At 48.2% G+C, this 14018-nt stretch overlaps 1 protein-coding gene across 4 annotated transcripts in view; it reads left to right on the plus strand.

Moving 5' to 3' along the window:
- Positions 1-14018, plus strand: part of FLNB (filamin B) — a 166966-nt gene that overhangs the window by 108209 nt on the left and 44739 nt on the right. For all 4 annotated transcript variants that reach the window (XM_032290262.1, XM_032290263.1, XM_032290260.1 and 1 more), the window contains exons 19-24: positions 2827-2944; positions 5187-5449; positions 6722-7319; positions 7938-8111; positions 9187-9349; positions 10165-10325. In XM_032290262.1, the coding sequence (XP_032146153.1) occupies positions 2827-2944; positions 5187-5449; positions 6722-7319; positions 7938-8111; positions 9187-9349; positions 10165-10325 (1477 nt within the window). The remainder of the gene's footprint in view (positions 1-2826; positions 2945-5186; positions 5450-6721; positions 7320-7937; positions 8112-9186; positions 9350-10164; positions 10326-14018) is intronic.

Here is a 14018-nt window from a genome sequence, read left to right on the forward strand (position 1 = left end):
GGATCCTGGCCCTATGAGTGCTTGGTATGGGTGAATAAATGACATGGTGCCTGGATTCACAGGCGGAGATGGCCTAAGAACGTTGTAATCTGGTAGAGGAGTGAGCTGACAGCTCTCTGTTTTCTGAAGAGCAGCTAAAAGCTCAAGATTGGGCTAAGGAAGTGTGCCCTTGGATGTGGTTAAGAGACCTGGGTCAGCCCAGAAAGCCACCCCTTGACACAGAGGAGGGAGCATGCTTTGAGAGCTGCCACCCACAGGCACACCTTCTCATGGTGGTTTTAGGGAATAACAACAGGCTGGAAATCCCCAGAAAGGCGGCAGCTTGGGCATGGGTGTGTCTTGGCCTGGGGTGGGCACTTCCTCTAAGGAACACAGGTTGTGCCATGTGGGGAGCCGAGACCCCACCTGTGTAATCCAGGTCCCTGATGATTGCTGGTTTTGCTCCCTGACGCCTGCAGGCCTGCCACTCCACCTCCCAGAATCCCTGAGTGACAGCTTGTAGGTGCTTGCCTGCCTGGGGTGGACGAGTGATGTGGGTGGTGGCGGGTCCTGTGAGTCCCTGTGAGGATGCAAGGTCAGAGCTCATTTTGCCTTAGAGGAGTGGACTTTTGGGGCTGAGGCTTGAGGACGCACCAAAGGTCAAAGACTCGATTTTCTAGAAGAGAAGTAAATTCCCGGAGGACTTTTTTTTATCTTCTCTTCTTTTGGCTGTGGGTGGCCCCAAGCAGCTTAAATTTCTCACCCCAGGTTCCCCCGGGCAGAGTAGTTTGAGAAGCTGGTGGTAATGTCTCCATTACATGCTGTGCTGGGAGCCACTAGGAATGGGGACAACTCCACTTGCTACTCTGGCACCTTTAGGAGTCCCTGTGAGCTCACAGACCCTCACAGGGTAACAGTCTCTACCTTGAAATGTTCTTGACATGGTGGTCCTGGCTGCTCCTGGAGGGCTCTGGAAGAGATGAGATGGCTTTCTCAGTCCCGTCCTCTTCTGAGCTGTCTGGTCAATGTCTTGTGTATGTGTATTTTGAAGAATAAGATTCAGGTTTCAGAAGCACGTAGAGGAGAGTAAAGCTGCCTCACAGCCGGTAAAGCCGTGGTGAAATGCACTGGCCATCACCACTCAGCCATCCCACACTTAGCCCTGTTGGGGAATAAATTCAGTCCATTCCTTAGCTGGGGCCTCAGGGGGTGCCTTAAAATGCCGTAGGGCTTGTAGGTGTAAATCTCTGAGTTTTTTTTCCCTCCCTTTTATTAGGTTATTTGAGGTAGAGTTCATTTCCTATCTGAGTTTTTGTTTTGTTTTTGACTGGTAACAAGAGCATACTTTCTTTTATGAGATGGGTGGGCTTAACTGGAAGAGGATTTTTCTCTCTCTTTTTTAGCACTTCAGAGAAGTAGCCAGAAAACTTTATGCGGGCGAGGGAGAAGGTATCTCCAAGACTTCTGGTTAGCCTGAAGTCTGCCTAGCGAGTCCCTGAGTTGTTAGAGTCTGTGGGGAAACGGAAGCTCGGGAAGAGCTGACACGTTGGGAATGCCACGTTGACTGAAGTAGCGAGTCAGTCTTAAGCAGTACAAGGAGGAGACCTTTCCTGCCCCTTGGCTGGCTCCCAGCTCTGTTGAATTTGACCTGTGCACATTTTACCAGAAATACTGTACACATGAGACAGGGGGCCAGTTGGTTTTGTGTGCAGTGCTTAAAAATCCTGGAAAATTAATCCTCCCTTCATTGATGCAACCAGTTTATTTTTTCTTGGCCTTTACCCCCTTCCTTATTACAAAAGGAATGTGGCAATATATACATAGGCCAAATGCTATATACCCTTTTAACACTTGATCAGCAACAGCTTTCAGCAGGCCCTGCATTCCAGCCAGACCGCTGGATTCTTGGGGGGAACTCGTCTCTCCCTCCCACTTTCCTGTTACATTACGCCTGGTCGATTGAGGTGAAGGGGATCTTGATCTATTGAGACAGCCATGAGCTTTCTTGGAGAGTCAGTTTGGAGCGGGGGAACTTGGCCAACCGTGGAGAGAGGAAGCCAGCTGTGTGACAGTCTGGAACCGGCCAGAGGAGACAAACAGCGCACACATGGCCATTCCATGTCACACTGCCACCCTGGCGGCTAGTGAGGGGGCCTGCCAAACCCGCAAGCACCGTCTGCCTTCACACTTGCAACTTGATTTTTTTCACATACAAATGGAGGTTCAGACACTGTGCGGTGGTCTTAGCACAGGTCTAGGTGAACTCTCACAAATCCCTTTTGCAGCCTGGGGGCCTGAAACTGATTCCCAGGACAGAAATGGTTCTGTTTGATTAGAGGCCCCAGACCCAGCTGCTGTACCTGTGGCTGGCATTGGGTATGCTGATGGGGAGGTGGTGTGGCAGAGCAGCTAGGCGGAGGTTTGGGGGCCATGGGATGAGGCCTGGCTTTCACCTTACCAAGGTGTGTGACTTGGGGCACATTCCTTTACCAGTCTGAGCCATAGTTTCCTCTCCTGAAAAAATCAGGTGACAGTAGGAACTACCCCTTAGGATGGTTTGGATCTTGAATTGAGGAAATACATAAAAGCACGTAACACGGCACTTGATGTGCAGAAAATGCTCATTAAGTTGCCTTGTTATTATTAACTGTTCTTATGTGATCTGATTTTTCTGTTATTCTTGCCTTGTGGTCAAAAGCTGAAAGACATCGATCTAAGATACTTATACATTGACTGGAATCAAGTCTCCTCTGTCTGTGGCAAGAGTGAGGGATCTGGAGGGGAGTTTAAATATCAAGTTAGCATGTTGGTACCCAAAGGTAAACTAGATTTTCTCTATTTTTCCAGGGTAACATGCAGGTTCTGGTGACTTATGGTGGCGATCCCATCCCTAAAAGCCCTTTCACTGTGGGTGTTGCCGCACCGCTGGATCTGAGCAAGATAAAACTCAATGGGCTGGAAAACAGTAAGTGCCTGAATGGAGGGCAGATGGGTTGTTGATGAACACCCAACAGCGTGGCTGCTGGTTAGATTTTCTTCAAAAGATGGAATTCGCAGAGAAGCAAATTCTACATTAAGAGACTTTGCAGTTGCACAGACTTTGGTTTGAATTAGGGCCGTGCTGTGAAGTAACTGTGACTGTGTCTGCCCCTTAGCCTCACCGAGACTCAGCTTTCTCATTTGTACAGTTGGGGGGGTGTTGGTGGGGAGAGCTTTGAGAAGATCCTTGGGAATATTGTGAAAATTATATGAGCTAATGGTTCAGAGGCTGGCACGTAGTCAGCCCTCAGTAACTGCTGGCATTGCAGTAGGAAGTTTTCATTAAAAAGAATTTGGGCCACGTCGCTTTCTGATGAGTTTCTAACTGTGCCAGCTATCCTTGGCAACTGAATCCACATTAAGGTCGTGAGTCAGGCATAAAAGCCAAGTCCCTGGCACTCAGAAGTCACTACCATCATGCCTCTGCCCCATCCCCATTCCTTCAGCTTGTTAGGGATTTTAGTAATATAAGCTCATTTTGCTTTTAAATTTTCTAATTTTTTTACTAGGAAAAATTTCAAGCATAGAAAAGGAAAGAGAATATTAAAACATGAACACTGATGTACTTACCACTCAGCTTCAGATGTTCAGCACATCCTCATAAAACAATTTTTTATACAAGTGAAAATAAAGCCATTTTTCATCTAAAAAAATTATAGTGAAGGGGTAATTCCACTTTGACCCTCACCTCTCCTGCTCACTAGGGTTAATCAAAGTTGTCAATTCAGTTTCCGTTCTTCCAGATCTCACTGTGTCTATACATAGAGATGTGCCCTTGGAAAACGTTTGGCTGTACTTACTTTGCATTAAAGTTAGCCTGCTGTATAAACCTGTGTCTTCAGCCTGCCTTCTGACAGTGCATCTCGGGAATCATTCACTCCTACATCTTTTCCTTTGGTGTTCACGGCTGAGTGCCCCAGACTGATTGCACCTCAGGGCTCACTTTCACCTGGTTTCAGGCTTACTGAGGCAGGGCCAAATGCATACCCCCAGGATGGGGCCTCCTGTGTCCACCTGTGGGGGTTTCTCCAGGGTACTGGCAGTGCCATCGGAGAGCATATTCCTTTACTTGTGACCCAAATGCACAACTTGTGACCAAGGCCGGCTTCCAGTCGCGGAGATCCAAAGCGAGAGCTTGCTGTTGGCTTTTGTGGCTGGGCAGCCAGCTCTGGGTGTGTGACCGTTCACTGCCCAACCCTGTCATGTGTCCCCTTGTCACTCCTTTCCCTGAGACATTGAGAGCTTTGACTCCAGAACAGGAAAAGCAGGATGCCAATTAGGAAAGCTTCTTTTCCTTTGGGAGGTAGCGATCTGGGACCTCCTTGCTTGTGGTTCGGCAGTGTCCATCTTGCCAGGCCCTGTGTTGCTTCAGAGTCAAGGTTCTCTGGGTTGTGGTGGGGGCCCTGTGTTCCCAGTGCTTTTGTTTTGGGTAAAGTCCTTTCCCTGTTTTTGTCTAATCTAATGCTTGGGTTTCCTGCAGCCTTGCTTTGCAGAGACCTTTTGGAAACCATCATGGCACAGTCAGTTCTCAGCACTTGCTTCGATGGCCTTGCATTTGGCAGCTCTGTGACTTTTGCTCTCGTGAGGGGGAGGGGTGCCTATTAGATGGAGTTGGCTGCCAAGAATTAGTAAATAAAGCATTGACTTATGGGGGTGTTTGAATATAAAGTTAACACCAAAAATAAGTAAACAAGAGAAGAAAGTGTCAGATTACAGCTTTCTGGTCAGCAAAGATTGTGGAGTCAGGTAAATTTCACTTTGAGTCCCAGCTTGGCAGCCTGCTGCATATGTCACCCTGGACAAGTTACTTAACCTCTCTGAGCGTCAGTTTCCCCTTCTGTTAAAGCCAGTGGTTAATAATAAATACCACATAGGATTGTGGTGAAAATTAAGACAGTGTAGCATATTTGTGCTTGGCATATAAAATACATTCAGTAAATGATAGCCGTTATCCCTGTCGTCACTAATGGATTATTGTGCCTACACGGGCTGTTACCGAGGCTGAGATGCTGATGATACTTACTCAGCTTTGCCACTTGTCCTCTGCAGCAGCTGTTGCCTGTGGTAGAGGCTCAGAAAAGTCCCGTGTCCAAATAACCCTTGCTTCTGTGCTGCTGCCGCTGCTGAAAATGGTAAGCTCTTCACCTCAGCTTGTGTTTCTTTTCCAGGGGTGGAAGTTGGGAAGGATCAGGAGTTCACCATTGATACCAGGGGAGCAGGAGGCCAGGGGAAGCTGGATGTGACAATCCTCAGCCCGTCTCGGAAGGTCGTGCCATGCCTAGTGACACCTGTGACGGGCCGGGAGAGCAGCACGGCCAAGTTCATCCCTCGGGAGGAGGGGCTCTACGCTGTAGATGTGACCTACGATGGGCACCCCGTGCCCGGGAGCCCCTATGCAGTGGAGGCCTCGCTGCCACCAGATCCCACCAAGGTCAGCTTTTGCTTTTGTCCCAGAACTCATTGTTGTCAAACATGACACCATAGTGCCTCTCTGCTTCTTCCTGGCAAAGACCTTTTGAAAATTGCTTTGTGATGAAAGTCTTCACAATTCACTGTGAAAAGTCCCCTGGGCAGGTGGGTCCACAGCCCTGCTCCTCCTCTTGCTCTCTGACTATAAGACTTTGGTGAGGGGCACCCTGTTCCTGAGTCTTCTTTCTTCGCTTGTTAGCATAATCACAATCCTCACTACAAAACCAGCCTGTAAGGGGTAGGTGACATAGCAAACGCTGAGGCTTCTGCCCAGCACCCAGCACACAGACAGAGCTCACCCTACAGAAGCTAGAATCATGTAATATAAAAATAAATTATTCTTGGCTGGGCATGGTAGCTCACGCCTGTAATCATTGCACTTAGGGAGGCCGAGATGGATGGATTACCTGAGGTCAGGAGTTCGAGACCAACCTGGCCAACATGGTGAAACCCCATCTCTGCTAAAAATACAAAGATTAGCTGGGCGTGGTGGCACATGCCTGTAATCCCAGCTACTTGGGAGGCTGAGAGAGGAGAATCTCTTTAACCTGGGGGGCAGAGGTTGCAGTGAGCTGAGATCGCGCCTTTGCACTCCAGTCCGGGTGACAGAGCAAGACTCTGTCTCCAAAAAAAAAAAGAAAAGGCCATCATCATTTCTTCATAGTAATTCTCTGACTCAAGAGGTTGTAGAAGAATCAAGTGGTCTCAGTAGTATGAATCCTATGAAGGTGTCTTATTTGTTGAATCAGAGACAAAAGCCTCATTCCTCCCTCTTTTTTAAAAAGCTTAGTTTTTTTTTATTATGCAGAATTTGTTGAGCAAAGTGCAGCAGCCCAAGCCACAGCCAAGTCCACAAGAGCCCTTCCGTTTGCCCTCAACCTGGGATCTCACGTATGTTTGCTGGAATGGATGTTATGTCTCGAAGTCCTGGCCTGTGATTTAGAAGGGTTAGGTGTGGCAGGAGAGAGGAGAGCCTTGGAGGGCCCCTCCTGCTCCTGCTGCTCGAGGACCATGCCTCTCTCCTGTGCCTTTTCACTGGTGATTGAGTTCTGAGGCATTTGCTGCATTGACTGTTGTGGCTGTAACTCACATGCATGTGTGACACGTGAAGCCCCAAGAGAAGGTCTGCCTGGCTATGATGTACTTCCTTGCTGATGACATGCATGGATGTTGAAAGCAGTGCTGGCTGAGCAGTGATCTCAGTGGAGTTTGACTTTATTCTTTGCTCAAATAGGTGAAGGCCCACGGTCCCGGCCTCAAAGGCGGTCTCGTGGGCAAGCCTGCCGAGTTCACCATCGACACCAAAGGAGCTGGGACTGGAGGTCTGGGCCTAACGGTGGAAGGTCCTTGCGAGGCCAAAATCGAGTGCTCTGACAATGGCGACGGGACCTGCTCCGTCTCTTATCTTCCCACAAAACCCGGGGAATACTTCGTCAACATCCTCTTTGAAGAAGTCCACATACCTGGGTCTCCCTTCAAAGCTGACATTGAAATGCCTTTTGACCCCTCTAAAGTCGTGGCATCGGGACCAGGTCTCGAGCATGGAAAGGTGGGTGAAGCTGGGCTCCTTAGTGTTGACTGCTCAGAAGCAGGGCCGGGGGCCCTGGACCTGGAAGCCATCTCAGACTCGGGAACAAAAGCCGAAGTCAGTATTCAGAACAACAAAGATGGCACCTACGCTGTAACCTACGTGCCTCTGACAGCCGGCATGTACACGCTGACCATGAAATATGGTGGCGAACTTGTGCCACACTTCCCCACCCGTGTCAAGGTGGAGCCCGCCGTGGACACCAGCAGGATCAAAGTCTTTGGACCAGGAATAGAAGGGAAAGGTGGGTTTCCTTATTTAAAAAAAAAAAAAAAAAAAGACAAGCTGGGACTTAAGGGCTGCCTGAAATTTGGAGCTGCAAACTCAGCCACCTGCAGGGGCCAGGTGACATACAAGGCGGTGCTCACCTGTGCCTTCTGGTTGGGGGGCCCTGGTGAAGGTTGAGTGCATGGCATTTCTGGGGGCCGTGCTACTGACCAACCCCTGTTTTCTGTTTGTCCATGGGAAACAGGACCTAGGCTTGTCAGCAGAATTTCTAGTTTTTCGGGCAAAGCCGGAAGTCTTGATTTTTCTCTGGAAACTCAACATGCAGCATGTTGGCATTTAATTGGAAAGAAGTTTAAAATGTGTTGGCTTACACCTGCATGCTACACGGCACGTTTATCTTCAACCTTTAATCTGTCCTGGAGCCATTGGTGTGAGCAGTCGTATTGTCACTTAGCCATGGCTACTCTGGAAGGGACTTCTTTCGGGAGGGAGGAGGGGGGTTAATATTCTTGATTTGAGAGTTAGAAAAACCAGCTTTCCACTGTTACTGAAATTAGACTTGATATGTTCTGAAGGGGTTCGCTCCTGGGCCTGGGGTGCTGGCAGCAGTGTTAGCTGTGTGATTGCTCTGCAGATGTGTTCCGGGAAGCGACCACCGACTTCACAGTTGATTCTCGGCCGCTGACCCAGGTTGGAGGTGACCACATCAAGGCCCACATTGCCAACCCCTCGGGGGCCTCCACCGAGTGCTTTGTCACAGACAATGCTGATGGGACCTACCAGGTGGAATACACACCCTTTGAGAAAGGTGAGCTGCCCTGTCCTTGGACTGGACCCTCATTCAGAGCTGTCCTTGGTCGTTTCCTCCTGATGGCTGGTACTGACCCCTGACCCGTGTGCTAGGCCTGTCTCAGCAGAGCCACATGCAGAGTGACAGAGTGGAAGTCAGCCTCCACAGCAGTCACTGGCCCACTCAGTGGCTGGCTTGTTGGCCTTGTGTAATAGGTGGGCTGGGCTTAGCCTCAGTCTCACCTCAGCAGGTTATGGGGTCATGTCATGGCATGTTGCTCATTTGTGCCAGTATTCTTTGTGTAGGAATTTCTTTCTTCTTGAGTATTGGGAATTATTTTAAAAAATCCAATAAATAGAAAAGCAGAAAGAAAAAAAATGCAGGTGCCATGTATCTCCACTACCTGGAGCTGTGAAGCCTGCAATATTCCGGTATAGATATTTTCAGTCTTTTCATGGATGTGTGCTGCTTCTGTTTCATGGGTTTCTCTTTTTCTTTTCGTTAATGGCTGCATGGTGTTCTCCCAAATGAGGGTAGCCTGTTTAGGATAACTGACGAGTATTTGCTTGGTTGGAGTGGAGAGGCTTACATGACTGCAAATAGACAGTGTATGTTATTTAAAAGTCATATCATGTATTGTGGGTTTGTTTTGTTGTTTTTTTGAAACAGGGTCTCACTCTGTCACCTAGGCTGGAGTGCAGTGGCATGATCATGGTTCATTGCAGCCTTGACCTCCTAGGCTTAAATGATCCTCTTGTCTCATCCCCCTGAGTAGCTGGAACTGCAGGCATGCACCACCATACCCAGCTAATTTTTGTGTTTTTTGTAGAGACGGGGTCTCACCATGTTGCCCAGGCTGGTCTTGAACTCCTGGACTCAAGCGATCTGCCCACCTTGACCTCCCAGAGTGCTGGGATTATAGGTGTGAGCCACCCGTGCTCGGCCCCATTACTGTGTTTTTAACCCCCTTTTCCAAATAATCTAGTATAGCATGCAGACTTGAATGTTAGATAAAACTCTGAAGTAGAAAATCATTTCTCACAAATAGGGGATTTTTATGCAAATATGTGTTTCTGTTTGTTGTTTTGAACAGGTCTCCATGTAGTGGAGGTGACATATGATGACGTGCCTATCCCAAACAGTCCCTTCAAGGTGGCTGTCACTGAAGGCTGCCAGCCATCTAGGGTGCAAGCCCAAGGACCGGGATTGAAAGAGGCCTTTACCAACAAGCCCAATGTCTTCACTGTGGTTACCAGGTAGGTAAGGCCCTACATTTGGTGTCTTCAATCTCACTTTTATGGCTAGATTCTACATATGTGTCATAGTCTCCTATCTTTTGATAAGATGCATTTTTATTTTTATAATGTATATTTCCTTTACATAGAAAGACCAAGTATACCTAAAAAAACATACCAAAGCACTTGATAATGGTCATAAAACTATTTAGCAAACTGGGACTAAATCAAACTCTATAACTTGATAGTGCAAAAATTTGTAGCCAACCTCACATTTTTATTAAAATTGGTTGTAAGGCATATGCCTGCATTGTACTTGCAGTCCTAGCCAGTGCAATTAGGTAAGAAAAATAGGCTGGGCCTGGTGGCTCACACCTGTAATCCCAGCACTTCTGGGATGATTGCTTGAGACCAGCAGTTCGTGACCAGCTTGGCCAACATGGCAAAACCCTGTCCCTACAAGAAATATAAAAATTAGCCGGGCTTGGTAATGAATGCCTATAATCCCAGCCACTACTTGGGAGGCTGAGGCATGCAAATTGCTTGAACTCAAAAGGCATAGGTTTCAGTGAGCCGAGATCATGCCACTGCAATCCAGCCTGGGCGATAGAGTGAGACTGTGTCTCAAAAGAAAAACAAAAGCATGAAAAAGGAGGAATCGGAGTGTCTTTACTTATATTACACTAATGAGAAATTCCCTATGTGAGAGTTATATCATAGTAATTGAGTTGGGGTGGCTACATGGGACAGGGTATAAAAGGAATTTGCATGAATTTTGGCAATAAGCAGACCAGCATAAATGATGCACATTTCACCTTCTTTTCCACCCTTTCCAGAGGGGCAGGAATTGGTGGGCTTGGCATAACTGTTGAGGGACCATCAGAGTCGAAGATAAATTGCAGAGACAACAAGGATGGCAGCTGCAGTGCTGAGTACATTCCTTTTGCTCCAGGGGATTATGATGTTAATATCACATATGGAGGAGCCCACATCCCTGGTAAGCTAGTCCTCAGGGAGGACCCCAAAGAGTAACTGATTTTGCAGGAAAATGGGTTTGATTTTGCTTATCTCTCTGAGTAGGGAAAACAATCTGATATTTGTAATAGCTGCAAAAGGAGAATTTTTCTTAGGGCTGCATCCCCAAGACTATCTCAACTCTCAGTAGAACCGGCAACATGGCAAAAAGCATTGGCTTCGAATTTTGACTAGAAACGGTTGTGCATGTGTCGGATGACCTAGTTCTTGATTCAGGGGAAAGCTGGTTTCTTTACAAAGTTGAGAATCTCAGGCTGGGTGCAGTGGCTCACGCCTGTAATCCCCAAGCTTTGGGAGGCCAAGGCATGCAGATTGCTTGAGATCAGTAGTTTGAGACCAGCCCGGGCAACATGAAGAATCCCTGTCTTTACAAAATATACAAAAATTAGCTGGGTGTGGTGGTGTGTGCCTGTAATCCTAGCTACTGGGAGTAGGGGCTGAGATGGGAGGATGTCTGAGATGGGAGCCTGGGAGGCTGAGGTTGCAGTGAGCTGAGATTGCGCCACTGTACTCCAGCCTGGGTGACAGAGCAAGACCCTGTCTCAAAATAAAAAAGTAGAGTTGATCAAGATATGCAGATTCAAATTCTCATTTGTAGTGCCTTTTGTATTTAGTGATGTAGTGTACACTCTCTGTGAAACAGGGTCTTTCAACTTCTGCACTATGATACTTTGGGCCAGATGATCTTCTGTGGTATGGGGCTGTCCAGTGCATTGCAGAGTTTTGTCAGCATCCTTGGCTTGTACCTGCTAGATGCCCATAGCTGACTTCTTCCCCATTCTTATTTGTGGCAACCAAAAATGTCTCTATAGCTTGCCAAGTGTCTTAAGGGACAAGATGACTCCAGGTCGAACCACTGCTCTAAAGATTCAAACAATAAATAAATATATGACTTAAGTAGTGAAGGAACCGCCCCCATTTGTTTTGTGGGGAGGACTCTCCGTAGGTTCTAGATCTCTTTAGTCAAATGAAATGATGGTCACCCTCACACATTTCTATTTATTTATTATTTCACTAGCTTTTGGGATACAAGTTGTTTGTGGTCACATGGATAAATTCTAGAGTGGTGAATTCTGAGACCACCCCCTCATTTTTAAAAGGGCAGATGAGTGTGTGGTGTGGACACAAGACTAAGGACTGGGGCTGTTCCTGAGCCACTTATGCCTTGTCTCAGGTGTGGTGAGAAGAGGGCAGAACCCCACCCAGGACCCCAGGAGCAGGAAGAGCCTCGTGGAGTCTTGTTCTTCTCTCTCTGGATGATGCTGAAAGGGGAAGGGCAGGCTGAGGGGTCCGCTGCTGGGTTCTGGGTTGATTCCCAGGCAGCTGGAGTGTCCACTGACCACACGCTTTCCTGATTCCATCCCTGCTTCCTGCTTACCACGTGGAAATGTGCACACATACTCACGCTCATTCTCTTTCTCTCACATTGATCAGAAAGTATTGACATTCTACTCAGATACTCATTTAAGCCTCAAGTCATTTAAAATGGGGTGTTTCTCCTCAAACTTGTGCTTGCGGCCCATTCAATATAGATTTTATTATATCACTAATTCCTGTGATCATTAGTCTAGGGAATTTCAGCTATGGGTAAGACAATGTTCCTACCCTCAGGGAGCTTACTGGCTAGGGCTTATACAACTAAAACTTGTGATGATTGCTGTGAAGAATGAGAATGGGGCTTGGTGACAGAATTGAGAGCTACAGGCTCCTTTTGGAGTTTTGTAACACTTGGATTGAGAGAGAGTTGGGCACAGGGAATGGGTAGAAGGCACAGGAGGGGTGAGGTAGTGGCTCCGACCTGGCAGGCAACAGTGGAGATGAACATCTCCTGGTTTTTGCAGCAACAAAACTTTCTGAAAATTGGGAAAGGCTGGTGAATGCCATCAGCTTCCAAATCCCTCTTGCAGAAAGGGGTCACAGTTTGGCCCCTGTGGCCGACCTGCGAGCTCAAAGCAAATAGCCATCTGTGTGCCTAGCAACAGAAAGACAATCCTTTGTGGTTTTTCCATCAGGTATGGATGGTGCTTTTTTATGTTTCAGGCTCTCTGTTGTCTCCCAGAGCCAAAAGCCAGCTTCTCTAGAACCCCAGAACTTTCCCAGGCGGAGGCATTTAGCGAAGTGTTGGTTGGTTGCCTTAACGTCAGGATTCTTAGCTAAGGCAACCCATGAAGTACTGCCGGAAACATTCAACGACCTGCTAGCTTCTAATTTGCTTTCGTGGTAGTTCTGGGTGCTTAAATATTAGCCCAGTTTTTCCTGGCCTGGTTAAAAGCCTGGAGTGAAGTTATTTTGAACAAAGTGTCCTGTCTTACCCATAATGGCGTGTTGATTTCCTGTGGTAGGCCAGCTGTGGTCTGTTGGTGGTGGCCGCTCCCTAGCCCACTGGATTGACTGGGGTTCGCATGAGGAAGAAGGACTGCCATGAGGGAATGGTGACATCTGTCTGGGCATGGAACGGGGCAGTGGTGGAGAATGCTTGAGGTCTGCCATCTTGGACAGTTTATCTTACCTGGGTTTGTTAGTTCTTGGCTACTCTCATGCTGTGTTCATACAACTTCCGGTGAAGGCTCTGACTTTGTGATTGGCCTCAGAGGTAGTCCCTTGCCGTCAGCTGTTGACATTGAAATCCTCAACTGTCACTGTCTAAAGTAAGGTACTCTTTCGTTCTTCTCACCCCAATATGGAGGCCTGTGCTTATTTACCAGGGCTAGCCGTTTATTTCATGTAGCTGAAGACCTGGATGCCATTGAAACCCAGCTGTTGTTAGAAAGCCAGGGACTCTGTTCTTTGTGTGTCTTGGCTATCTACCATCTCTAATTCTACGAAGTATAAACTCTCTGGGATGCAAAGCAGAGAGCCCTCTGCTTCCATGGCAGTCATTAACTTTGCCAGATACCACGGCGAGCACCAGGACTCCCATGCAAGGTGAAAGGTACATGCAGCCCCTTGGTGATGGGCGTGGTAGCCTGAGCTGTGCTGTGGTTATGCTGGGTACTGTTTCTGGGGAGGTCACCTTCCACAGAGGAGTCCATGAGTGTCCTTGGCCTGGCCCTTGTTTCTCTGTTTAGCACTTCTCTAGCAAATCCCTATCTCCTCTCCTCAACTCCTCCATGCTTCATCTTTAAAACTGACACCCTCAAGGAGTCAGAGGCCCTCAGGGTCCCGCAGGGGATCAGCCATGCAGCAGGAGCTCAGCTTACACTCAGGAAGACAGCAAGGCTTTACCACGTGGTCGGGACCGAGAAGGCTGAGTATGGTCAGAAGGTGCCAGCTGCATTGGAGGGAGAGGGGTCTGGGGGACACACAGGAGTCATTTGTGGGAGACAGGGCTGAATGGGAGCTGCAGGGCCTGCCCATCTCTCTCCAGCCCTCGTTCTGTTCCCCCACCTCTTGGCTTCCTCCTTCAGTTCCTCCAGCAGCCTGTCTCCCCCTCACCTCCAGGCCCCTGCACGTGCCGAGGCCTCTGCTTGAAGCACCTCTCTGTGTGCCCCCTTTTGTGCCGCAGCTGAGATGCTACTGGAAATCTTCTCTGGTCTCCTGCAGATCAGGTTCATTGCCTCCTGCGTGTTCCACCTTGCACACCTCCACTATGTTATATAGGATGTTAGAGTGACTTGCGTGCCTCATCCTTCTCCTGCATTGTGTAGGTTCCTCA

The sequence above is a fragment of the Sapajus apella genome, unplaced genomic scaffold, assembly GCF_009761245.1.
Source record: "Sapajus apella isolate SASKATOON/1434 unplaced genomic scaffold, GSC_monkey_1.0 scaffold23, whole genome shotgun sequence".
NCBI classification, from domain to species: domain Eukaryota; kingdom Metazoa; phylum Chordata; class Mammalia; order Primates; family Cebidae; genus Sapajus; species Sapajus apella.